General features: G+C 47.6%; 2 protein-coding genes across 4 annotated transcripts in view; one reads left to right on the top strand and one right to left on the bottom strand.

Annotated features, from left to right (window-relative positions):
• The window catches only part of LOC309535954 (gilatoxin-like), a 41,494-nt gene that overhangs the window by 10,303 nt on the left and 4,417 nt on the right, over positions 1-26,774 (bottom strand). The window contains exon 2 of one of the 3 annotated variants that reach the window (XM_082229466.1): positions 3,205-3,383. The exons of 1 other annotated variant lie outside the window; for it this stretch is intronic. The gene's annotated coding sequence lies outside the window, so the exon portion shown is untranslated. Of the gene's footprint in view, positions 1-3,204; positions 3,456-26,774 lie in introns of those variants that run through there. One more of the 3 variants, XM_082229465.1, reaches the window with a different exon arrangement.
• On the top strand, positions 1,797-26,774 carry LOC309537584 (vomeronasal type-2 receptor 26-like; the record flags this gene model as incomplete). Its single annotated transcript, XM_082232480.1, has 7 exons — positions 1,797-1,908; positions 6,664-6,767; positions 15,817-16,014; positions 20,639-20,929; positions 24,577-24,700; positions 25,201-25,823; positions 26,745-26,774. 7 exons carry the CDS (start codon positions 1,797-1,799, stop codon positions 26,772-26,774), a joined length of 1,482 nt encoding a protein of 493 aa, XP_082088606.1.

Below are 26,774 nucleotides of genomic sequence, written 5' to 3'. Positions count from 1 at the left end.
GCTGTTAGACCTTTAAAATATCCCTTCTAAGTTGCTTCTAAAGCTCCCCACTTCCCTTAGCATAGAAAGAGACCACACATTTGGTAAATTAAAAATGGTTTACTTACAAACTCTTCAAAGGTCAGGTTCATGTGCTTTTCTGTACAGCAGCAATAAAAGACCGACAGTATAACTTAGGTTCCAAAATGGTAAATGTTTCTAAATTATTTGTATAGAAACACAAAGATGGCCTGCTTAAGCCACGCAGTATAAATTTGGAGCATCCAGACTAAGCCTCCTTGCTAGTAGGTCTAATGGACTGATTGGACACAGAGGAATGGTGGGAGGAACCAATGGAGGAACCACCAAAGGAAAATGGCTCAGAGTCTGGGGAGTGATGGTGAGACAATGCTGAAAGGTCAGAGGGAGAAGACTGAGAAGAGGTGTCAGAATCTGAAGGGAGTAACAGGGCTTAGTGAGCTGGGAGAGTCTGTGGCAGAGAGAAGTCAAGAATCAGAGGCGGAAGCTGAAGCAGGTGAGTGTGAGGAGGGAGGTCCAGTGGCAGAGATGAGTCAAGCTGCTGAAAAGTCACAGGGGTTACCCTCAGCTGCTGCTGCTGCAGCAGCAGCAGCAAGCTCCCTTTACCCTCTGACTCCCAGAACTAGGAGAGACATGAAATGGGAAGAGCAAAGGCAGTGTGCATGCAGGAGCAGTCTCTGATCACTTGGAAGAGGCTCTGGCATGCTCTGGTCCATAGGGTCACGAACAGTTGGACACGACTAAACAACAACTGGGGAGAAGGAGACATTGACGGCTGTGGGGAGGCAGGGACCCTTAGTCTTGGCAACTGATTTCATGAAGTAACTGCTACAGGTAATAAGCTGTTGTGCTCATTTGGCCTGAAACTCAGCCAAGCCTGTGAAGATCATATTCTTGCTAATAAAGAATTAACTACAACTTTGAACAGTGTGATTTACTGACCAACTTGCAGTTAGACAGTAGGATTCACACAGTGGAATAGAGAGAACAAAGAGTTTGGTAAGCCTTCCTCCCAAGATAAGCTTGGCAGGGCAGCTTAGTCTATGGTCTTAACCCCTTCATGCATTATTATTATTATTATTTTTAATAAATATTTTATTAAGATTTCACAATAGACAAGCTTACATAGACAAAGAAAATACAAAATCACAAAAAACAATACCATACAAAAATACAAAACATTAAACACATCAAAGGAAAAAGAAGAAAAAAGATAAAAACACATATAGTAACAAAAAACAAAAATCCCCACTTTCTTAATTTTTCATTTTCAATTAGCTTATTTTCCCGACTTCCTCACGTCTCCTGTTCTTGTATCCCTTTTTAAGAGTTAATTCAGCAAATTCATATCCTGTTAATTTATCTGTTGTTAGTCCAATCTTACATTTTACTTTGTTGCTAAAGCCCCTGCGGTTCATTTCAATATCCTTAACATTCATAATTAACCCCTTCATGCATTAATTAGAGTTAAGCATGTTGGTTTTTTGAGCCTGATTTATCCCACACTGTCAACCTTTTAGTCAATAAGAAGGAGGAGGAGAGGGCAGTCCTAGTTAAGTTTATATTTCTAGTGAATTGCAAGATTCCTACACTTAAAAGCCACAATTTTAAAAACAAAAATTGAACACAAAATGGTTGGAAAGTTCTATTCCTACTCAAAAACAATATAAACCTGCAAGAAATACGCCCTTTTTCCATAGATCAGTTACGGCTCATCTGATCCCATCCTGAGTGATAAGGTCCAATTCCCTTTTCTATATCGGACAGTCCCCAGTGACATGACTCAGTTCACCGGGATCATCAAGCTGATCCTTTACTTTCACTGGACGTGGATTGGAGTAGTTTTTACAGGTGACGATAATAGTGAGAAGTTCCTCCAGGTCTTGGAAGGTGAAATTGGCTCTCCAGATCACCTGATTCCTCAGGGCTATTAGCTGCAATCTCCCTTCCTGACACTGTCAGTGGGCCCTGTCCCACCCATAGATTTGAATAGATTATAATATTCATTCATTGCATTAGCAAAGGCACCATACGGTTTTAAATATATCCTGGATAATATGTATAGAGGAGATCAGAGCATTGTCCCGCAAGTGCAGTTTGAAACACAGCAGCGGGAGATGCCCTTTCTGGCTTTCAAGCCACGAACACAAACATGCACCAGAGTCACATTTTACAATATTCATATTAATTTAAATGTGATGAATCAAGTTGCTAAATGAATGTACCCTTATTGGGCTTTATTACTCCCCTGAAATTGTTTGTGAGCTGGAACTGGTCTGTGACCAAAATTAATAAATTCATTCATTCACTATCTAAATGTGGAACAGTCAGTTTATTTAAGTAAGCTCTTCTATCAGTTAGCAGTCATAATTATTAAATCATACTTTAATGAAGAGAGATTTCTTCCTCCCTTGCAATCTCTGCCCTCAGCTCCACACGTTTCTGAAAAAGATCCAATTCAATAACAGTGCTGGAGAGGAGGTTTATTTTGATGAGAATGGAGACTCCACAGCTACTTATGATATTTTAAATTGGAGCGTGCTCCCTAACAGCTCCTTGGTTAGTGTGAAAGTTGGAGGAGTGAAGCACCATGGCCAAGACTTCTTCTTTGACGATGCTAAGCTTGTCTGGAAGGAACGATTAGGGCAGGTGAGACTCAAAAAAGACTCTGCTCTGGGTGCTCCACCCAAATGAGGTGTGGTGGGTGGTTTATGGGGCTGGATCAAGGCCCCATGTGTGTTATAGATTTAAAGCAGTACATTCTACTTCAGACAGTTATGGTTTCCCTCAAATAATCATGAGAACTGTAGTTTGCTAAGGGTCCTGTGAGTTCTTCGGAGATCTCTATTACCTTCACACAACTCAGAGTGGTTAATAATAATTATATAATTTATATCCTGCCCATCTGGCTGTGTTTCCCCAGCAATTCTTGGCAGCTTACAACATATATAAAAACACAACAAACCTTTTAAAAACAAAATATCCAGGTACAAGCAATAAAGAAACCAACAAACCAATAGAAACCAATAACAACAATACTGATAATAATAATAACAATAATCAACAGTTTACAGTTATACCCACATTAAAATAACTGCCAAACACAGCTAAACATTTAACCAACACCAAGCCAACAAAAACGAAGCAGAGGAACCAAAATTAGAACCATTTAAAACCTTTTAAAACATTTTAGTCAGTTGCCCCAACCCGAGAATTGTTCCAGTGATGTTCCTCCAGCCTCCCAGGAGCCTCTTTTAGTTGTTCAGGGTAACAGCTCCTGCAACTTGTGCAACACCTGATGGCAGCCAGCCGGTTAGTCAAGGAGGCTCAAGGCACGCCACGTGGCAAACACAGCTCTGTCCCTCCTAGAAATTGGGGAGAAATTGGATTCAGTTTGCATTTAAAGGCAAATCTGCCTAATTTCCAAAATAATGCATTAACAGAAACACAGCCATCCTCCAAAATTCTCCAGCCAAGTAATGTCTATAGAAATGCATACATTAAGTTGTTCTTTAAAAAAATCAAATATTAGTGAAAATAACATACAACAACACATTTTTAGGGGAAATTGCATATAAAGATGTATATATTAATCAAAATTCACACTAAAATGATGGGGAACACATATAATAATAATAATAATAATAATAATAATAATAATAATAATAATTTCTTATTTGTACCCCACCCATCTGGCTGGGTTCCCCCAGCCACTCTGGGCGGCTTCCAACAAAGATTAAAAATACATTAAAATGTCACCCATTAAAAATTTCCCTGAACAGGGCCGCCTTCAGATGTCTTCTAAATGTTAGGTAGTTGTTTATCTCTTTGACATCTAATGGGAGGGAAGGCCCTCTGCCTGGTTCCCTGTAGCTTTGCTTCTCGCAGTGAGGGAACCGCCAGAAGGCCCTCAGCGCTGGACCTCAGCATCTGGGCAGAACGATGGGGGTGGAGACGCTCCTTCAGGTATACTGGGCCGAGGCCATTTAGGGCTTTAAAGTTCAGCACCAACACTTTCAATTGTGCTCGGAAACGTACTGGGAGCCAATGCAGGTCTTTCAAGACCGGTGTTATGTGGTCTCTGTGGCCGCCCCCAGTCACCAGTTTAGCTGCTGCATTCTTGATTAGTTGTAGTTTCCTTCAAAGGTAGCCCCACATAGAGCGCATTGCAGTAGTCCAAGCGGGAGATAACTAGAGCATGCACCACTCTGGCAAGACAATCTGCGGGCCAGATGGAGCTGGTAGACAGGTGCTCTGGACACAGAATTGACCTCCGCCTCTATGGGCAGCTGTGAGTCCAAAATGACTCCCAGGCTGTGCACCTGGTCCTTCAGGGGCACAGTTACCCCATTCAGGACCAGGGAGTCCTCCACAATTAAATAGCGCAAATTGAGGTTGTGCATTGCCCTGTCATTTTCCTTAACGCAGTGCCCAATCTTTTGGGGCAGTGGACTCGTTGTGCAAGTGTGCCAAATCAAGTATGAATCTGCCAATACGTGGTTGAATGCCATAGTTTGCAAAATAGCCATTTTTAAAACTGCATTTCTTCCTGCGCTTCTTTAGCATCCGCGCTCCATCTGCAGTGAGAGCTGCCTCCCTGGATTTAGAAAAGTAGCTGAAAGAGGAAAGCCCAGCTGCTGCTTCAAATGTGTCCGGTGCCTACCTGGCCAGATCTCCAACCAAATTGGTAAGAATGTGGCCAAGGCATTGCTTGACTAATAAATAAATATAAATAAATAAATACAAGCATACATAGTTTATGTTTGTGTTCTCTGTGTGTTCTGCTTTTTCTTTTGATATTTACATTTTTCATCTTGGATGCAACTCAGGGTAAAATAATTTAAGCATGTTCCCAGCATAAACCACCTTTGCATAGCGCTGATGGGCTGGAATCTGGTAAGTCACTAACCCATTTCTTTATTTCAGCCAAATCAGATTCCAGCGTTTTAAGAATGCACAGTATCTTTTTTTCTTTTTAGTGGGTATAGAATTAATGTGCCTGTGATTGACTAGATGTAGACGAGCTGCTTAATTTGTTAAGGCAGCTTTGAACAAAGAGGTAGCGTCAAGGAAGACTATGGAAATGGCATTCCATTCGCCGGCCAAATGGGAAATGGTTGTTAAATTATTATCAATAACATTTCAATATGTATTGTTGTTGTCATGGTCTTTAACTATACAGTGGTACCTCGGGTTAAGAACCTAATTCATTCTGGAGGTCCGTTCTTAACCTGAAACTGTTCTTAACCTGAGGTACCACTTTAGCTACCATAATAGGGCCTCCCGCTGCCACCCCGCCACCGCAGCACGATTTCTGTTCTCATCCTGAAGCAAAGTTCTTAACTCAAGGTACTATTTCTGGGTTAGCGGAGTCTGTAACCTGAAACATCTGTAACCTGAGGTACCACTGTACTGCACTGTCAATAAAACATAACTTACAAATATTTTTACCTGTATGATTGCAGCAGCAAAAAGTTTGGTTGTCCCAAAGTGGAGAGTTTTAATATGACTATGTCTTAAATATTAGCTTAACAAGCTCTGGAAAAATGTTACTTATACCTAAATTAACATTATTTAGGAGCAAGAAATTCAGGAGTTAAAAACAGTATATTTATAGAAATATGGTCAGCTTTTACAGTTTTGTCAAAGGGTATTTTGCCTTCCCAAAGCTCTGCATACTTTTGGTTTTTTCTTTTGAGCAATCTGATTCACTTTGTTTGAATTTTCCTATCCAGCTCTACGTTGTTGGCCAGAGATAGGATGAGGCATGAGGATATGTGGATTTGTAATTGCATGGGCAAAGATCATGAGAACATAAGAAGAGTTGTGCTAGATCAGGCCGTCCTCACAGTTCACCAAATGTCCTGTGGTGACCACAGAGTGCATAGTATTTTTCCCTTGGAAACCAGCCAAAACTCAGATCAAGTCTTTTCTGTTTCACCTAGCTTAGGAAAGGTAAGGTAGATAGGTCAGTTGAGTTTTATATTTGTATTCCTCTAAAGTTACAAATGCTATTACCAGCACTGGGCTTCTGGGGTGACCTGGCTATAGCACAACTCATCTGATCAATAAGATGGATGCATGGGTCTATGTGGTCAATAGTGAGATCCAATTTGTGTTTTCCAGATATGGACCGCTGCGAGACATGCAAAGAGGACTACTATCCAAATGAGGCCAGAAACAAGTGTGTTCCCAAAAACCTAAGTTTCCTGTCCTATGATGAGCCCCTGGGGAATGCTTTAGCTTTCTCTGCTCTTTCTTTCTCCCTCTTGGCTATATTTTTGCTCGGAACCTTTATTAAACACCGAGACTCTCCCATAGTCAAAGCCAACAACCGAGATCTCAGCTACATCCTCCTCTCCTCTCTAATGCTCTGCTTCCTCTGCTCCTTGCTCTTCATTGGCCGGCCAAGGATGGAGACTTGCCTTCTCCGGCAGACAGCCTTTGGCCTCATTTTCTCAGTCTCTCTTGCTACGGTCTTGGCCAAAACCATCACTGTGGTTCTGGCCTTCAGTGCCACAAAGCCGGGGAACAGAATGCGGAAATGGCTGAGACCCAGAGCTGCCCATGGCTTTGTGCTGTTCTGTTCTCTCATCCAGGCTGGGATCTGCGTGGTCTGGCTGGGAACCTCTCCCCCATTCCCAGATTTTGATACCCGCTCGGAGCCTGGGTACATTATCCTTGAGTGCAACGAGGGCTCCGTCACTGCCTTCTACTGCATCCTAGCTTACATGGGTCTCTTGGCTTTGGTGAGCTTCACGGTTGCCTTCCTGGCCAGGAAGCTGCCTGACAGCTTCAATGAAGCCAAGTTCATCACCTTCAGTATGCTGGTTTTCTGCAGCGTCTGGGCGTCCTTCATCCCAAGCTACCTGAGCACCAAAGGGAAATATATGGTGGCTGTGGAGATCTTCTCTATTTTGGCCTCCAGCGCTGGGTTACTAGGCTGCATCTTCTTCCCCAAGTGTTATATTATTCTGCTGCGGCCAGATCAGAACAGCCGGGAGCATTTCACTCGAAAATTAAACTCTGGAGTCCAACAGCTTTAAATTTGGAGACTGAAATACTGCAAGTTGTGTGATTGATTGCCAGAATTCGGATATCTGAAGATTCGGGAAGCCAGTCTCTCTTCCTTTTTTATCTCATTAGCAAGTGTGTTTTCACTTGGCGACATCTTCCTTGGCAACTGGCATAGCCTTCTGCTCCAGCCAGATAAGACCAAAAAGAGCACCTTGTCAGCAAATATTTCCACTGATAATATATGTGAGTGAATCTGAAACATTCTGATTTGCTTTGAACTTTCAAGAGGCCTATCCTTCACAGGATCCTCAGTGTGATGAACTTGCTCACAAGTTCAGCTTGGAAGCAGGATAGAGAAAGGTTCAACCCTCGCCCCAGGTACAAACTATGTGTGGTACCTGCCAAAAGCAGCAGGCCTGCCTCCCCTACTCCCCTATTAACTGTAGTTCGTTTGTTTGTAGCATTTTTGTATGATTGAATGTGGTATGCCAGTCAGTATAAATCCTTTTCCTGGTGGGACATGTTAGTTGGATACCACCCAACATGTCTGAGCTTCAGACACAAACTCACTCTGTAGTCACAATCGAGTCACTATTCTGACCTCTAATGGAGGAAGCTGCCCTATACTGAATTAAAACATTGGTCCATCTAACTCCTTTTTATATTAATATTTTTATTGAAAGAATTTAAATTATAAAGAAATAAAGTGATACAAAGGGGGGAAATGAGGGGGGACAAAGATATGTATAAAAAAGAGGGGAACAATATACAAAAATGCAATGTGATATACTCCCATACATTTTTATATAAATTGATATAGTGATTGTCAGGGGTTCAGGAGCAGAGGCAAGGGCAAGGGAGGAAACAGAGAGCGAGGGGGAGGAGGCAGAAGAAAGGATGAGTGATGACGACGACCCGAGATCTCCGAGTCTTTCCAGTGAATCGGAAGATTCACAGAAAGGAGCACCAGTGGCCAGGGCAAGGGGGGAGCCTAGGGGGACACCCCAGGAGGATAGGGCCAGAGGGAGCTCAGAGGGGAGCAGTTGGAAATCGGGACCAGCGTCACCAACAGAGAGCAGGGGAGAGGAAGGGAGTCAGGCATCAAGCGCTGGCAGCTCACAACAGGAGGGAGGGCACGAGTCAGGAGTGGCCACACCTCCATCAGGGAGCGAAGAAACGGTCAGACGGAAAGTGGAAGGTTGGGCGCGCGCGCCAAGTTCAAATACACAGGAAGGTAGCGCAGTAAGCAGCCCGGAAAGGAGACAGAAGGGTCCGGGGGGTCAGCGTCAGAAGAGTCCCGGAAGGAAGAGACCCCGGGGGGCAGAGGGACCCAGAGAAGAACAGTCAGGCGGAAAAGGTGGAGTAAGGCTAGGATATTAAGTTGGTGTACAGGAGGCGGGGACCCAGACAGAGCTTCGCCGATCTGACCATAAGACGTAGAGTTGCACGCAGCAGCTTGAGAATGGGAACTGTAACTCAATAAAGACTTTTACTAAATGATCGCTGGCTAGCGTGATCCTCTGTGAGCTAGGATCGGGGAGCAACTCTGACAGTAAGCTCTGTCTCTTAAATTGTGGGCATCTACGGCCTCACGGAGAGGAGAGAAAGCGGGTGCCTACTAGCGAGCTCACGAACGGCAGACAACATGACGGCTGAACAGCAGATAGCGGAACTCAGAGAAGCAGTGACACGACTGAATGCCGAGGCACTTGCATCCAGGAAGAGAGAGGAGGACGCAGCTGCCGCCTACAGGGATCTCCAGGTCAGGTTGGAAGTGCTTACGAAGCAAGGGGAACTGACACCCAGACGGGAGGGGATTGGATTGGGAAGAAGAACAGGCGGTCTGGTCTCTCACTTCGATGGGAATCTGCAACAGTACCCCAACTTTAGAGCAGATGTAATGTGTGCACTGCAACTGCTGAACAAAGACTTTTGAGATGAGCAAGAGAAAGTGGGGTTCATCATGTCCCATTTGCATGGAGATGCTAAAGCATGGCTGCGCAATTTGTGGAGGGATAAGGATCCGGCGCTCCAAAATGCGGATGCCTTTATTAAAGCGATGGATGGGTGTTTTTTATCAAGCATTGACGTGGATCTTGCTCGGCAGCAGATACATGGACTGAAGCAAGGGAGGGCCAGCGTAAGGCAGTACCATGCCCGCTTTTTCGCTTTGGTCAGTGCCCTGGAATGGGACAGGGATTTGGCTCCTGTAAGAGACCTGTTTTGGGAGGGATTGCACGGCTCGGTTAAAGATGAGATTGCGAGGGGGGAGAGACCCCGGACCACGCAGGAGATCGTTCAGAGGGCGCTGGCGGTGGGGGTGCGGCTGGAAGAACGTCCGTGGAGCAGGGACGAAGGGCGTGGAGGGCGCAAACCAGCCAGGGGCTCCTCCTTCCTTCCCAGAGAAGCAGCGCGTGCGCAATCCACGCCTCCGCCAGGAGGAGGAGCGGAACCTATGGAGGTTGGAGGTGCAAGGGCTCAGTCAGCAGCCAGAGCCCTAGCACCGGGAGCAGTGAAAGCGAAGCCTCCTAGAGGGACCAGGAAGTGTTACATCTGCGATGATCCAAAGCATATGGCGAAAGAGTGTCCCCAGAGGCTCCACAAGCACACTGCAGCCTCAGCAATGGTAACTGCAGCAACGCACCAAGGAGAACCACAGCAGGGAAACGACGCAGTCTGGCTGGAGGAAGAGGCACTGGGGCCCAGCCAGACGTGTCAGTGAAGCAGTCCCCAGAGATTTTACAGCCCATGGACCCCCTCCCGCCCAAGCCAGTAGTGAGGCTCACCGCATCGCTCCAGCTGCCCAATGGAATCACCATGGACGTGCCAATTACCATCGACTCAGGCAGCAATGCAGACTTTATAGGGCAGGACTTTGTCGACCAGCACGCCATACAGTTGCTCCCTGCCACGCTGCCCCTGCAGGTTGTCACGGTGGATGGCAGGGAGCTGCTAGGGGGGCAAGTGGTGAAGCAGACGCCACCAATGGTGATGCGACTTGGGAATCACAGGGAAATCATCAGCTTCAACGTCACTCAACTATCGGACACGCCCATTGTATTGGGCATGAGTTGGCTGGACAAGCACAGCCCGACGCTGGCTTGGTACCAGAGGCAGCTGACCTTCGGCTCTTCCTTTTGTGCTGAACACTGCATCGTGCCCCGACAGGAAGGAGAGGAAGAGGAGTCACAGCTGCAGCTAGGCACGCTGCAAGCGGTTCCCCACAAGTACGCAGAATTTTTGGAGGTTTTCTGCGAGAAGGAGGCAGACAGGCTACCCCCCACAGACCATATGACTGCACAATTGACCTGCTGCCGGGGGCGGCGCTGCCCAAAGGGAAGCTGTATTCCATGTCTGAGGACGAACTGCAGGAACTCAAAGAGTTCATAGATCATAATTTGGAGCGCGGTTTCATCCGAGAGTCCAAGGCAGCGGGGGGCAGTCCTGTATTCTTTGTTAAGAAGTGGGACACGCCCCAGAAAAGGCTGGTCGTGGACTATCGCATCTTAAACAGTGTGACCAAGCCATCGGACTTCCCCATGCCCCGAATCGACGACCTCCTCGCAAAGGTACGGAAGGGCAGCGTGTTCACCAAGTTGGACCTGCGAGGGGCGTACAACCTCATTCGCATGCGGGAAGGAGACGAGTGGAAGACAGCCATGTTCACGCCCCTGGGTACCTACGAATATAGAGTTATGCCTTTTGGATTGCAAAATGGCTCCCACGTGTTTCAAGCGTTCATGCATCACGTGTTGGCGGGGCTCCTCTACAAGACGTGCGTCTGTTTCTTGGATGACATCCTGATCTTTTCGGAATCGCAGCAGGAGCATGACAGACACGTCAAGGAAGTGCTGAGCAGGCTACAGCAGCATAGGCTTTACGCCAAGCTGGAGAAGTGCCAGTTCGACGTGACGGAGGTGGATTTCCTGGGCTACAAGTTGTCTGACAAGGGGCTCGCCATGGACAGCGCCAAGGTTCGAGCAGTGTTGGATTGGAAAAGCCCACGCAACCGGAAGGAGGTCCAACGGTTTGTCGGCTTCGCGAACTTCTATCGCAAGTTTATCAAAGGCTTTGCTATGCAGACGGCGGCCATCACGGACACGCTCAGCTCCAAGAAAAAGAAGTTCATCTGGACAGAGCAGGCGGAGCAGTCCTTTCAGGCACTCAAGCGGCTCTTCGCGTCGGAAGAGCAGCTGCTTCATGTCAACCCCAGCAGGCCGATGAGGGTGGAGACAGACGCCTCGGACAGAGCCGTGGGAGCAGTCCTGCTGCAGAAAGACCCGCAGGGGGCTTGGAGGCCGGGAGCGTTTTACTCCAGGAAGCTCAGCAAGTCCAAACAGAACTACACCATCTGGGACAGGGAGTTGCTGGCCATTCATGCAGCGTTCAAAGCGTGGAGGCACTTCCTGATCGGCGCCAAGCACACGGTGCAGGTCTGCACGGACCACAAGAATCTGGAGCACTGGCGCACGGCACAGTTCCTGAACCAGAGGCAGATACGTTGGGCTGAGTTCTTTGCGAACTTCGACTTCCGAATAGAGTATGTCCCAGGGGACACCAACATCATGGCGGATGCTCTCTCCCGTAAGCCGCAGTATCTGGAGGAGGCAATGCCAGCGGCCGCCATGCACATCTTCGCACCAACAGTGTGGGCGTGCGCTGCGGCAACAGTTGACCTGGAGGCGGTGCGACGAGCGTTGCAGGATGACTCCTTCGCGCAAGCAAAGATGGCAGAGGTGCACAGGGGCACGGCAGCGACCGACGAGTTCCAGCTGCGAGATGGATTGCTCATCCGTAAAGGGGCCATCTACGTGCCGGGAGACGAACTTCGCGCCAAGGTACTGCAGCAGCTGCATGACGCGCCCACTGCCGGGCACTTTGGCAAGGAGAAGACGATGGAATTAGTCGCCAGAGACTTCTGGTGGCCCGGAATGAGAGGGGAAGTCGTGGACTATGTGGCGAGGTGTGACACCTGCCAGAGGGCCAAACCAGTGCACAGACCGCCGGCCGGACTGTTGGAACCGCTGCAAACTCCGTTCGAACCATGGGAGAGAGTGGCCCTGGACTTCGTCACGGATCTGCCCAGCTCGAGGGGCAAGACGGCCGTGCTGGTGGTGGTGGACTTGTTCTCCAAGATGGCACATTTCATTCCGTGTGCTAAGGTGGCCACGGCGGAACAAACCGCCAAACTGTTCATAGACCACGTGTTCAAGGTTCACGGTCTGCCGCGGTCTATTCTGTCCGACCGAGGGCGACAGTTCATCTCGAATTTCTGGCAGAAGCTGATGGGCTTCCTGAACGTCAAGATCAACCTGGCGTCAGCTAGACACCCGCAGACCAACGGGCAAGCGGAGCGGGTCAATGCCATCATGCAGCAGTACCTGAGATGTTATGCGAATCAACAGCCTGCGGCGTGGGTGGATTACCTGCCTCTCGCCGAGTTCGCCTACAACAACACGAAGCACGTGTCCACGGGGGTCACGCCGTTCTTCGCCAACAACGGGAGGCACCCCAGAACCTTCCCGGGACTGGAAAGAATAGGGGAAGGGGAGCCGCAGACAGCAGATGCGTTCGCGTCAGAGTTGCAGGAGGTCCACGATCAGCTGCGGCGGCACCTGGAGCTGGCCAAACACGCATACAAGGTACAAGCGGACAAACACAGAAGGGTTGGCGAAGAGATCCATGTGGGAGACTGGGTCTGGTTAGCAGCCCACGCAGTGCCGGCCAGGTCGTTGGCGAAGAGGAAACTAGGGCATAAGCAACTGGGGCCCTACAAAGTCGAAGAGCAGGTCAACCCGGTGGCTTTCAGGCTGGCGCTTCCGGAGGGTTCCAGGATGCATCCGGTGTTCCACAGATCGGTGCTCACTCCCTACAAGGCACCTCACAGATTTCAGGAACCAGGCACGGCACCAAGTCCACTCCGAGAGAGAACCGAGCAAGGGGGAGTGGCACAGGAGGAGCGCATCAACGAAGTCACAGAGATTTTGGACTCTAGATGGGGGGAAGAGGGGGTAGAATACTTTCTCGCCAAGGAGGGCACCCCGGCCAGTGCCAACAGCTGGGTGCCAGGCTACGCTCTAGACGAACCTCTGCTCAAAGAAGAGTTTCATGCCCTCTTCCCACACAGGCCCATGCCAGCAGACTTTTTCGACGACTGGCTTTTCACGCCCACGCTTTCAGCCAGCACGTTCCGGGGGTTCGACTCGGACGAGGAACCGACACGCGACGCACGTTCCCCGGAGGGGTCACCCTCGGGATCTGCCTCAGAACCTTCGTATTGGTGGGACGATAGACCAGAGGAGCAGTGGCGCAGGAAGTGGCTGGAGGGTCCAGGCCGAGCAACGCCCCCAGGAGGAAGCGAGGGAGAGACGGACATGGACGTATTCGGGGACGACCCGGGTTTCGAGCACGGCGGCACAGAGATGGAAGCGGAAGTGACCGTCGTCGACGAGAGCAGGGAGGAAGAACCGGAAGACTTCAGATGCAGGCCCGCCACGGGAAGCGAACTGTATCCGACATTCGTCCCCATGACACGGCAGCACCCAGCTCCCGCACCGGAAGGAGGGGAGGGGGGAAGAGGGGGCTTCGAGGGGGGGATGGATGTCAGGGGTTCAGGAGCAGAGGCAAGGGCAAGGGAGGAAACAGAGAGCGAGGGGGAGGAGGCAGAAGAAAGGATGAGTGATGACGACGACCCGAGATCTCCGAGTCTTTCCAGTGAATCGGAAGATTCACAGAAAGGAGCACCAGTGGCCAGGGCAAGGGGGGAGCCTAGGGGGACACCCCAGGAGGATAGGGCCAGAGGGAGCTCAGAGGGGAGCAGTTGGAAATCGGGACCAGCGTCACCAACAGAGAGCAGGGGAGAGGAAGGGAGTCAGGCATCAAGCGCTGGCAGCTCACAACAGGAGGGAGGGCACGAGTCAGGAGTGGCCACACCTCCATCAGGGAGCGAATAAACGGTCAGACGGAAAGTGGAAGGTTGGGCGCGCGCGCCAAGTTCAAATACACAGGAAGGTAGCGCAGTAAGCAGCCCGGAAAGGGAGCCAGGTCCTAAAGCCCGGCGCAAGGAGACAGAAGGGTCCGGGGGGTCAGCGTCAGAAGAGTCCCGGAAGGAAGAGACCCCGGGGGGCAGAGGGACCCAGAGAAGAACAGTCAGGCGGAAAAGGTGGAGTAAGGCTAGGATATTAAGTTGGTGTACAGGAGGCGGGGACCCAGACAGAGCTTCGCCGATCTGACCATAAGACGTAGAGTTGCACGCAGCAGCTTGAGAATGGGAACTGTAACTCAATAAAGACTTTTACTAAATGATCGCTGGCTAGTGTGATCCTCTGTGAGCTAGGATCGGGGAGCAACTCTGACAGTGATATTATATCAATGTGTCTTCTTCTTTTTGTAACATAGTCCTCATTCATTTTCATTTCTAAACTGCTTAACATGGTTGCATTGAGATATATCTTTGTTTACATTACTACATATTACAATGCAGCAATTACATAAAAATAAAAGCAAACAATAAACACTTAGATTAATGTTTCTAAATAGATTAACAAAGTTGTGTTGAAGTGTATATACCAAATTATTCCAATTATTACAGATATGAAATGACGTGTAGTAACATATATTGCTTAAATTGGTGGTGATAAGTAAAAGTTATTTTGTATCAAAAACAATTAGAATTTATAGGAATTTATAGGACCTGGGGAGGTGGGTGGAAATTAAAATATGCACTTCATGGACGCCAGACTATGCTGTAAACTATGGGTACTCTTCTACCATACGCCTCTTTCTTTGTGTAATGAATTAAGTCAAACCAGACTGCATAAAAATCGTGTTGCTTCTTAAATTTTGAGTCAATTTTTCCAATAATGCTGTTTGGCAGATTGCATTATACCATTGGTTCATAGTTAATAATTGTAATGATTTCCATGTCCTGGCAATAGTTGTTCTTGTTGGGAATCAAGCCTCAATCAGGAGAAGCTGGCAACTCTCCCAGGCACCTGGCTTGATCTCCGGTGACCTCCCTGGCTGCATTCCCCAGCAAACATAGGCTAGGTCTTGATAGGCGATTCTTCCCAGCGTGGGAAGAGCACACCCACTGCCTCCTGCTCCCCCGGCAGGGAAAAGGAGATAGACAGAAACGTATTTACATGCTTTTATTTCTGTCTTTGCAGCATTACAGAAAACGTGTCTGTACTCTTCAAACTCCAGCAATCAAGTGACAAATACTTCCTGTGCATACGCAAGAGGAAGGTCTCAAATTACACTCTGAGCAATTTCTGGTGCATTGCCCTGTGAACTGACTGTCCCACTGTTTCCCACAGACAGTCCCAACATTCCCATCATGTGATGTTTTCAAGCTAGCAGTTTGCAGCTGCATTGCAGCCATATCATAACAGCTCTTGCAGCACTTAATAGGTGTTCTGATCCACATTGGTACAGGCCATGGCTCAGCAGTGAGTCTCTCAAGCCCCTAGTTGAAGGCCCAAGGTGAAGACCAGGCATGGAGAACATGTGGCACTCCAGACATTGTCATGGGCAAGGCTTGCTGGGGCTCATGGGAGTTAAAGTCCAAAAAAAGCTGGAGACTCAAGTTTGGGAAACACTGGTGTAGACAATACCAAGCAAGGTGGACTAATGGTCACAGCTTCCTGTGTTCCTATGATGCATCTAGACCAGGGGTCAGCAAACCTTTTCATCAGGGAGCCGGTCCACTGTCCCTCAGACCTTGTTGGGGGCTAGACTATATTTTGAAAAATATAAATACCCTGCAAACCGGTCCTGCAGCTGCCTCCAGACCTGGAGGAGGAACGCACTCTGCCCGTGCTCAGGAGCACAGCTCAGGGCTGCCCACTCACCGGCGTTGTTGACGAGCAGCAGCCGCTCCATCGGCTCATCCCTGCAGAGCTCCCAGGCGGCGTGCAGCATGCACTGCGACCCGTCATACGAGGCCAGGTCAGCAGGCAGACCGCGCACGTGGAGCATGTCAGGAGCTCGTCCTACACTTGTAGAGACACATGCCCGACTGCCATGTTCTCTCCCTCCTGGTCATTTGTTCGGGAGCTTCAAAAGCTTTCTTCAGCCTGAACTTCACAGCGACTGATGCCAACACACACTGGCACACTTAGGGATCTGCAGAGTGTTCACAGTTTGCATAACAGACCTCAGCAATTCAGCATTTTGGCTAATCTACTTAATTTACATATAAACACACATGGAGCACTGCAACATGGCTCACTCTCTCTCTAGCATCAGACAGCAAAGGAAAAAAGAACAAAGGACAATAGTCTCACTTCAAGGAACACAGTAACACAAACATCCTATCTCTGTCACTTCCCACTCTGTGGAGTCAAAACATACACCGTCATGTGATAGACAAAAATCCCATGACTGCAATCATGGAGCAGGAATTCTAACATTGCTGGGCAGGCAGTGCACAGCTCACCCTCCAGCTGAAGCCCCATGATGTGCCCGTCACAATGCCCATGGCGCAGCCCAGATCCACCGCCTGCCTGCCAGCCTCTATGACCAATGGCCGTGCCAGGTTTACCTCAGCACGTGGGCAGCAAGGCTTCGGATTGGCTGCAGGACGTTCCTGCAGCCAATTCGAAGCCATGCCAGTGTCATGGAAGTCAGTCCCCTTGCGACGAGGCGTCTGTGGCTTCTTTTCAAGGAAACGCCGCACTGGTTTAGCTCAGCGAGGGGCCTGACCAAGTGGGCGGCAGGGTCCCTGGGCCAGTTTCGAGTCTGATGAGCCGGATTTCGGTCCCCGGGCCATAGTTTGCTAACCCCTGAATTCTAGGCCACCTCCTAGTGAAGGCTAACTTAGTCACCAGGAGAGGAGGAACACGGAGCAGGGTCAAAGCAAGGAAGGGAACTTTTTGTGGGCACAGGTGCTCCATGCTGTTGCTTCATTCCTTGTCCCCACAGTACAGGGGCACATCAGCATAAACATATTTGTGAAAGGAGCTAGGCCACAGGGAGCAGCAGGGAGCATCTGCGTTGGGCAGGGAGGTGGAATCACTGCAATGACTATGATCACAGCCAGGAGGTCCACCCAGAGGGGACTCTGGTAAGCAATAACAAAGATAAGAGTTGTTGAAAGTGTCAGGAATCTGGGTGTAAACATGCCCTTATTATGCCAGACGAGGCTCCTGTCTATAGAACAAAGCCAAGATCTTCCACCCTTCTCGCTGTAGATCCACTCTTGGGCTCAGAATAGAGAGGCTGCAGTGCTGGACCACATTGAAATGAACTTGCTCTCTCAGCTCTTCTGACTGTGCCCTTATGTTGTCTCTGATCCTTATCACGCTGCTTTTCCCCACTGCTGTGGCTACGGATGGGGAAACCCTGTGTACTCCTAAGAAAAGCTATACTGAAGGCTACTCTAAAGACGGGGACCATATCATTGGGGGTATATTATCCCAGAATATTTTAGACAATGGAAAAGTAAAATTCCAAAGTGTTCCACAGCCTTTTTCATTTGCAACGGTCGTTCAGTAAGTATTTAACACTGTTTCAGGAAACCAGAATGTATCATCTGAGTTTTATCAGTCTCTGTGTAGCCAGACTCAGGTCTATGAAGTTATTTCAGATCAGATCAGAACTGGCGTGGAATCAAGCATTTGATTTCTTGAGTGACAGCATATATTCAGGAGCAAGTAGCTTTTGTAAGAATATCATTACTTTGCATTCATAGGCTCACCTGGCCCCTCTGTTACAGATCTTTAGGTGCCAGGCAAAAGCATTTCTCTTCTCCTAGACCTCTGGCTAATGAAACAATCTATAGCATTTTAATTTGTGGGTGTGGAGGTATTTTTGTGTCTGTGTTACTATGGTATGTATGTAATTTTTTATTTTTATGTTTTGCTTTTATATTGTAAACTGCTGTGTGATTCTCGGATGAAGGGTGGTATAGAAATTTAATAAGTAATAACAACAACAACAACAATAATAGCAATAATCAACCAAAATTCTAACAAAGCAATGCACCAGAGCCAAAATGCAAAGAGCTGGGTTGCCTCCACTCTGCCAGTAGTTTGCAGGAGGGAAATTTAGGTTTGGGCAGTTGGAATAAAGCACGCTGTTGCCAAAGAGCAACAAATCCACTTTTTAATGGATTTTTTGTGATTAGGAAAGTTATGGGGGTACGCCCTGATAGCTGTGGGATGAATGAATGATTAGCAGAAAGATATAAAAGTGAGCAAACCATGATCAGTTCAGAACATGAATGCTCATTCCTGGCTATGTTCCACCTCCCCTGTGAGAGGCACTGTGTCTCTGAAAAAAAGTTGCTTGGGAATGCAGGTGTGCAACAGTGTGCTGTTGTGCTCTTGTCCAGCTTGCAGGCTCCTCTTTCCTTCTTGTTGTTGTTTAGTCGTTTAGTCGTGTCCGACTCTTCGTGACCCCACGAACCAGAGCACGCCAGGCATTCCTGTCTTCCACTGCCTCCCGCAGTTTGGTCAAACTCATGTTTGTAGCTTCGAGAACACTGTCCAACCATCTCCTCCTCTGTCGTCCCCTTCTCCTTTGCCCTCAATCTTTCCCATCATCAGGGTCTTTTCCAGGGAGTCTTCTCTTCTCATGAGGTGGCCAAAGTATTGGAGCCTCAGCTTCACGATCTGTCCTTCCAGTGAGCGCTCAGGGCTGATTTCCTTAAGAATGGATAGGTTTGATCTTCTTGGAGTCCATGGGACTCTCAAGAGTCTCCTCCAGCACCATAATTCAAATGCATCAATTCTTCGGCGATCAGCCTTCTTTATGGTCCAGCTTTCCTTCTTATTGTTGTATAAACTCCTCACATACAAATTGGAATAAATGCTCTGTAAAGACTGGCGATGGTCTGTCATTACCAGGATTGATGTTGCGTAAACAGAACTTAGAATACTTCCTTCCAGATTATTTCCTTTTTACAATTTACTTCTTAAAACACTAATTGGTGTCTTGTGTAGTTGGCCCACTTTGTATATTCCCTCTCTCTCCCTGTTTCAAAAGCAGAAATAGTCTGCTGCTGTTTCTCTCACACCCCCATGTACACCTGCTTGTCCCTGCCCTCTTCCCTTACCTAGAGGGGTGTTGCCCTCCTTCAAGTACTGGTCAGCATTTCATTTGAAAACGGCAAAGAGATCCCCAGCTATCAAAAGACCATCCCCATACCATTAGTTCCCATTCACAAAACATCTGCCTGCCAGCCTGTGCTATTAACCAGCAATTTGGCTAACAAAGGAATGGTTGCAATATTTCCTTCCTTCCTTCCTTCCTTCCTTCCTTCCTTCCTTCCTTCCTTCCTTCCATACATCTTTGCATACATACTTTTACGAATTGGGTGTGTGTGTGCAGACTCCCCATAATTACGTGATTTAGTAAAAGTTAAAAATTAATCAAGTTTTAATGAAACTTTGCCAAATTCAGAACCCTCCTAGATTTAGTTATATGGAACCAAGCCAGCTTGGCAGAGCTGGATGGATGGGCCGTTAGCAGGGGACAAATGGTTTGATTTATGCCTATTTATTTGTGCATATTTTAATGCATATTTATGCATTTATACAACCTGCACCAAAAGGGAGGGATTGGAGAGGGTCTCATTCTGCCTTCAGGACAGCACTGGATGCAAAGAATAGCAAAAAGCCATCCCTGGTGTCTCTTAGTTTCAGCCTGTCATTCCCAGCTCACATGGAGCTCTGCTCCTTCTTCTCCTTCTCACTGCTAACCGTCTCCAAAGGCCTCCCTCCAGCCTAATCATTCAGTGTTGAAACCCTAAAGCCGCCCTTTGCCTGTGCCCACTAACACCCAGCAAAGATGACACCCCGCTCCCCCTTGCCTGGCAGTCTTGCCCTCTGATGGTTTCCTTGATGGGCCATCACTGGCCCATTTCATAAAGACACCACAGGGAACAGAGACCCTGGTAAGTGCTCCTACAACCCCTGGAATCTTGCGGGTGGGGATTGAGGTGGCATGCAACAACACAATCAGAGTGTGGTACCTTCACAACACCTGTGCTGCTGCTTATTTTCCTTCAGGGGCTAGAATGTGGATACCCAACATATTGTTGGGCTCCCAGCTACCATCAGACTAAGCTGGCGTGTGGAGTTACCAGGGATGGTAGGATTAGTTAGGGCTGCCATACATCCAGATTTTCCTGGAAACGTTCAGGAATTGGTCCTCAAAATGGCGTCCAGGTAGATTTTTTTGAATCGGCAAAATGTCCAGGATGTATGGCGAGGGGCGGTATTTTAAAATTTTTTAAAATCCATTATAAAGCACCCAAGAGGCCCAATACTTTTTTTTTCTTGGTGGGGAGAGGAGACGTTCCCAAAAAAGGCTCAACAAGTTGGGGGGGGGAGTAGTTCAATATCTAGAATGCTAACGTTGGACAAACCTACAGTTTCCATTATCTCCAATGGGTAGCAAAATCATCCCCATGCCCTTCTGAGTACTGTCTGTCTGTCTAGCGCATTTCCAGGGCAGTTCACAATAGAGTTACCGAGGTTCACTGTCCCACTGCAGCGAACTCAGGAAGAACTACCAGCACGTCCTGGCCTTTGTGTTTGCAGTGGAAGAGCTCAACAAGGACTCTCATCTCTTTCCCAATGTCTCCTTGGGATTCCAGCTCTATGAGGATGGTCACAACATGAGAAAAAACAATGAGGCCACCATTAGCATTTTATCTGAGAGGAACTGGACTCCTTCCGTGCTCCCCCTGCCTCCCAGCGCATATGATCTTTATTACTCCTACGGAAGGCCATCTTATGACAGCCTGGTCAGCAAAGGTCCAAAGGATAAAACCGTCCCCAACTATCATTGCCATGGGCAGAGCAAGCTGGCAGCCGTCATTGGGGCTCTGACATCCGAGTCGACCACTGAGATGAGCAACATGTTGCAGAGCTCCAAGATACCCCAGGTGAGTTTGGCCCTGTGCTCTACTGCTGTAACTGACACCTTCTCTGACTTCAAAATACTGGAGCAAGCAAACAGGACATGTGTGACCAAAAGACATAATGTAAATTATGTGTTCTTCAATCATATGCATGTAAAAACTTGCATTTTCAAGAAATATTTATCTACTTACTTAAACTATTTGCAGCCTACTCTCCTTCAATAGGCAATCCCAGGGCAGGCTACATTAAACTGATGTCACAGGTTGTAGCTTGCACAGTGAGATGGAAGGGAGGCAAATCAACCTCTCCTTCTTATTAACTTCAGCACAGTCACCAAGTGGATATCTTTATTTTATTTTTTTCCTGCCTGCCTCCACCAAACAGCCCTTGAACATTTTGAACTTTAAACTGGCCCAGTACTCGGAGGAGTGGTGGAGTGATTAGATTAGACCTCATTACTGGTAGGGTTCACACAGTAATAATAATAATAATAATAATAATAATAATAATAATAATAATAATAATAATAATTTATTTGTACCCCGCCCATCTGGCTGGGTTTCCCCAGCCGCTCTGGGCAGCTTCCATAGAAACCAAAAATACAGTAAAATATCACACATTAAAAACTTCCCTGAACAGGGCTGCCTTAAGATGTCTTCTGAATGTCAGGTGGTTATTTATCACTTTGACATCTGATGGGAGGGCGTTCCACAGGGCGGGCGCCACTACTGAGAAGGCCCTCTGCCTGGTTCCCTGTAGCTTACAGTAGAAGTAAGATAACAAAGAATTTGGTAACCTTCACAGGACAGTTTACTCTATGGTCTTAACCCCTTCACACGTTAGAGTTAAACAAGTTTGTTATAAGAGGCTCATTTACCTCACACTTTCAACCTTTAAATCAATTGGAAGGAAGAGGAGGAGAGCACATTCCTAAGTGCATTTGTATTTCATGTTACTTGCCAAGTTCCTAGGCTATAAAGCCACCATTGTACAACCCTAAAACTAAACACAATGACAGGAGACAGTCAACTGTAAATCACACCAAGAAAGTTGGAGTTAAGTCTTGATTAGCAAAAGAGGATCTGCGCAGGAGTGTCACATCAACTCAACACCTGCAGATCTTGCTCCCCATGAAGCAGTTGCTGAGACTGAAGGTCCCCACCTCCCCAAAGCTGCCTAAGTCCTCTCTTCTCCAGGGTTTTCACAAAGCAATCTGAGGCTGCATCTACATGAAACTAACTTCTCATCTGTCCTCCTAATGCCTCTCCTGGTTCTGAGAAATGAGTGGAGAGAGGAGCTCATCACAGCAGGAGAGGGAGACACCCAAGCCCCTTCACCAGCCGGACTTATCTCTGCCTCTTGGCCTCTCTCTTCTCCTGCTTCAGTTTCTGCCCCTGATTCTAGATGTCTCTCTGCCACAGATTCCCCCTGCTCACTAAGCCCTGTTACCTCTTCTGCTTTTGGCACCTCCTCTTCCCAGTCATCTCCCTCTTCTACCTCTGACCACTCATTGCCATCTACCACCAATCCCCAGCCTTCATCCCTTGGGGGACCCCAGTTGGTTTCTCTCACCAATCATTTGTGTCCAACCAGTTTGTGGCACACAAAATGGTTGAAGGTTCTATTCTTTCAAAAAAACCACACAATATAAACCAACAAGAAATAACAGCCCTTTTCTCCTTAGATCTGTTATGGCTCGTCTGATCCCATCCTGAGTGATAAGGTCCAGTTTCCTTTTCTGTATCGGTCAGTCCCCAGTGACCTGGCTCAGTTCACTGGGATCATCAAGCTGATCCTTTACTTCCGCTGGACGTGGATTGGAGTAGTTTTTACAGGTGACGATAATGGTGAGAAGTTCCTCCAGGCCATGGAAGGTGAAATGCAGAAAAATGGAGTTTGCACTGAATTCATCTTAAAGATGTACAGCATGAAGAACCTGGCTATGAGAACCATTCATAAGATGGCAGATGCCCTCACGAAGTCCTCGGCCAATGTGACTTTATTATACGGCAGCACCAGTCACTTCTTTCATTTACAAGTTCTCAGTCGAAATCTCCGAACGAGAGGCAAGATCTGGATCATCACAGCCCAGTGGGATTTTACTGTAGGTCCCCGGCCAGACAAACCAGACTCAGACCCATTCCAGAGCGCCTTGTCCTTTGCAGTTCATAAGGCGGAAATCCCACGATTTCGAGACTTCCTTTGGTCTGTGAACCCTAAAAAATATCCAAATGATATTTTCATGAAGCATTTCTGGGGTTTTGCCTTTGACTGTGTGATGCCTCCTCCCTACTCAGTCCCAAGGTATGGGAAAAGAAAATGCACTGAAAGGGAACGACTGGACAGCCTCCCTGTTTCAGATTTTGAAATGAACACCGTGTGGCAGAGCTATAGCATTTACAATGCGGTCTATGCAGTAGCCCATGCACTGATGGAAATGAGATATCATCATACTGGAGGAGGAGGGAGGAGGAGGAGAAAAGGCCTACTACCCCCATGGCAGGTATTATGACACAAATAATGTATCTGAGGAAGAGGAGAGTTTTCAACAATGCCAGAGATGGTTTGATAGCCTCATCATTGTGTATGGTGTCCCCACATGATTTGTCAGGGCCCAGTGGTATCAGAGGCAAACAGGGTGGTCCACACAGGCCTGTGGTTTCAGGTTATGGAGTATACAGACAAGGATCCCTAGGCCAGAGGCATTTGATGTAGTTCAAATTCCAAAGCAGGTAAGTAAGAGGGAGAAGAGAGAAGACAAGTGGCTGAAACAGGGTAGCCACTCTGAGGAAACGTCTTTAAATGAGACCAAGAGGGACTTCACTGGCGCTCCAAACCACCTGATTCCTCAGGGCTATTGGCTGCAATCTCCTTTCCTGTCACACTGTCAGTGGGCCCTGTCCCACCCATAGATTTGAATAGTTTTAAATATATCCTGGATAATATGTATCCCTGTAGAGGAAAGCAGAGCATTGTTCCGCAAGTGCAGTTTGAAGCACAGCAGGGGGAGATGCCCCCTCTGGCTTTCAAACCACTAACACGGAAACACTGAAATAATCACCGAAGTCACATCTTACAATATTTATGGTAATTTAAATGTGATGAATCAACTAGCTAAATGTGGGACAGTTAGCTTATTCAAGTAAGTTCTTCTATCAGTTGGCAGTCATAATTATTAAATCTTACGTTAGTGAAGAGAGATTTCTCCCTCCCTTGCAATCTCTGCCCTCAGCTCCACACATTTCTGAAGAAGGTCCGATTCAATAACAGTGCTGGAGAGGAGGTTTATTTTGATGAGAATGGAGACTCCACAGCTACTTATGATATTTTAAATTGGAGCGTGCTCCCTAACAGCTCCCTGGTTAGTGTGAAAGTTGGAAGCGTGAAGGACCATGGCCAAGACTTCTTCTTTGACGATGCTAAGCTTGTCTGGAAGGAACGATTAGGGCAGGTGAGACTCAGGAAAGACTCTGCTTTGGGTGCTCCACCCAAGTGAGGTATGGTGGGTGGTTTATGGGGCAGTGCCCAATCCGTTGGGAAGGTGGGTTTGTTGTGCAAGTGTGCCAAATGAACAATAAGGGCACAACCTGAATCTGTCAATATGTGATTGAATGCCATCATTTGCAAAACAGCCACTTTAAAAAACACATTTCCTCCTGCACTTCTTTAGCATCCGCGCTCCATCTGCAGTGAGAGCTGCCTCCCTGGATTTAGAAAAGTGGCTGAAAAGGGAAGGCCCAGCTGCTGCTTCAAATGTGTCCGGTGCCTACCTGGCCAGATCTCCAACCAAATTGGTAAGAATGTGGCCAAGGCATACAAACATATAGCGTTTATGTTTGTGTTCTCTGTGTGTTCTGCTTTTTCTTTTGAAATTCACATTTTTAATCTTGGATCAAACTCAGGAGAAAATAGTTCCCAGCATAAACCACCTGTGCACAGCACTGATGGGCTGGAGTCTAGTAAGTCACTAACCCATTTCTTTATTTCAGCCAAATCAGATTCCAGTGTTTTAAGAATGAGCAGTATCTTTTGTCTTTTAAGGGGGTGTAAACTGAATGTGTATTTGGTTGAATAAATGTAGACGAGCTGCTTAATTAGCTAAAGCAGCTTTGAACAGAGGGGGTAGGGTCTAGGGGTCAGTTGAGCTTTATATTTTTATTAATCTAAAGTTACACATGCTATTTAGCAGCACTGGGCTTCTGGGGTGACCTGGCTATAGCACAACTCATCTGATCAATAAGATGGATGCATGGGTTTATGTGGTCAATAGTGAGATCCAATTTGTGTTTTCCAGATATGGACCGCTGCGAGACATGCAAAGAGGACTACTATCCAAATGAAGCCAGAAACAAGTGTGTTCCCAAAAACCTAAGTTTCCTGTCCTATGACGAGCCCCTGGGGATTGCTTTAGCTTCCTCTGCTCTTTCTTTCTCCCTCTTGGCTATATTTTTGCTCAGAACCTTTATTAAACACCGAGACTCTCCCATAGTCAAAGCCAACAACCGAGATCTCAGCTACATCCTCCTCTCCTCTCTAATGCTCTGCTTCCTCTGCTCCTTGCTCTTCATTGGCCGGCCAAGGATGGAGACTTGCCTTCTCCGGCAGACAGCCTTTGGCCTCATTTTCTCAGTCTCTCTTGCTACGGTCTTGGCCAAAACCATCACTGTGGTTCTGGCCTTCAATGCCACAAAGCCAGGGAACAGAATGCGGAAATGGCTGAGACCCAGAGCTGCCCATGGCTTTGTGCTGTTCTGTTCTCTCATCCAGGCTGGGATCTGCGTGGTCTGGCTGGGAACCTCTCCCCCATTCCCAGATTTTGATACCCGCTCGGAGCCTGGGTACATTATCCTTGAGTGCAACGAGGGCTCCGTCACTGCCTTCTACTGCATCCTAGCTTACATGGGTCTCTTGGCTTTGGTGAGCTTCACGGTTGCCTTCCTGGCCAGGAAGCTGCCTGACAGCTTCAATGAAGCCAAGTTCATCACCTTCAGTATGCTGGTTTTCTGCAGCGTCTGGGCATCCTTCATCCCAAGCTACCTGAGCACCAAAGGGAAATATATGGTGGCTGTGGAGATCTTCTCTATTTTGGCCTCCAGTGCTGGGTTACTAGGCTGCATCTTCTTCCCCAAGTGTTATATTATTCTGCTGCGGCCAGATCAGAACAGCCGGGAGCATTTCACTCGAAAATTAAACTCTGGAGTCCAACAGCTTTAAATTTGGAGACTGAAATACTGCAAGTTGTGTGGTTGATTGCCAGAATTCGGATATCTGAAGATTCGGCAAGCCAGTCTCTCTTCCTTTTTTATCTCATTAGCAAGTGTGTTTTCACTTGGCGACATCTTCCTTTGCAACTGGCATGGCCTTCTGCTCCAGCCAGATAAGACCAAAAAGAGCACCTTGTCAGCAAATATTTCCACCGATAATATATGTGAGTGAATCTGAAACATTCTGATTTGCTTTGACATTTTAAGAGGCCGATCCTTCACAGGATCCTCAGTGTGATGAACTTGTTCACAAGTTCAGCTTGGAAGCAGGATACAGAAAGGTTCAATCCTCACCCCATGCACAAACTGTGTGTGGTGGCTGCCAAAAGCTTCTCCCTTATTAACAGTAGTGTGGGTGGTGGGTGTGGTGTTGTGTGATGCTGTTCTGCCCACTACAATCCCACTTCAGTGAGTGCTTCATGTGGAGAGCTGTGAAGTCTGCCCCAATGTTTTCTTGCATTATACATAGTGGGGTGAAGCACACATTGGGTGATATCCAACTAACACATCCTATCATTGCCAGGATTTTCACTTGCACAACAGAACTTTCCCACCTCTCCTTCCCCTGCACCAGAGGATTCAGGGAACCCCGGTCCAGATCTAG

The sequence above is a fragment of the Podarcis vaucheri genome (assembly GCF_965113315.1).
Source record: "Podarcis vaucheri genome assembly, chromosome: 7".
Taxonomy (NCBI): domain Eukaryota; kingdom Metazoa; phylum Chordata; class Lepidosauria; order Squamata; family Lacertidae; genus Podarcis; species Podarcis vaucheri.
Note: the sequence above shows the minus strand (reverse complement) of the source record. Positions and strands in the feature narration are given on the sequence as shown.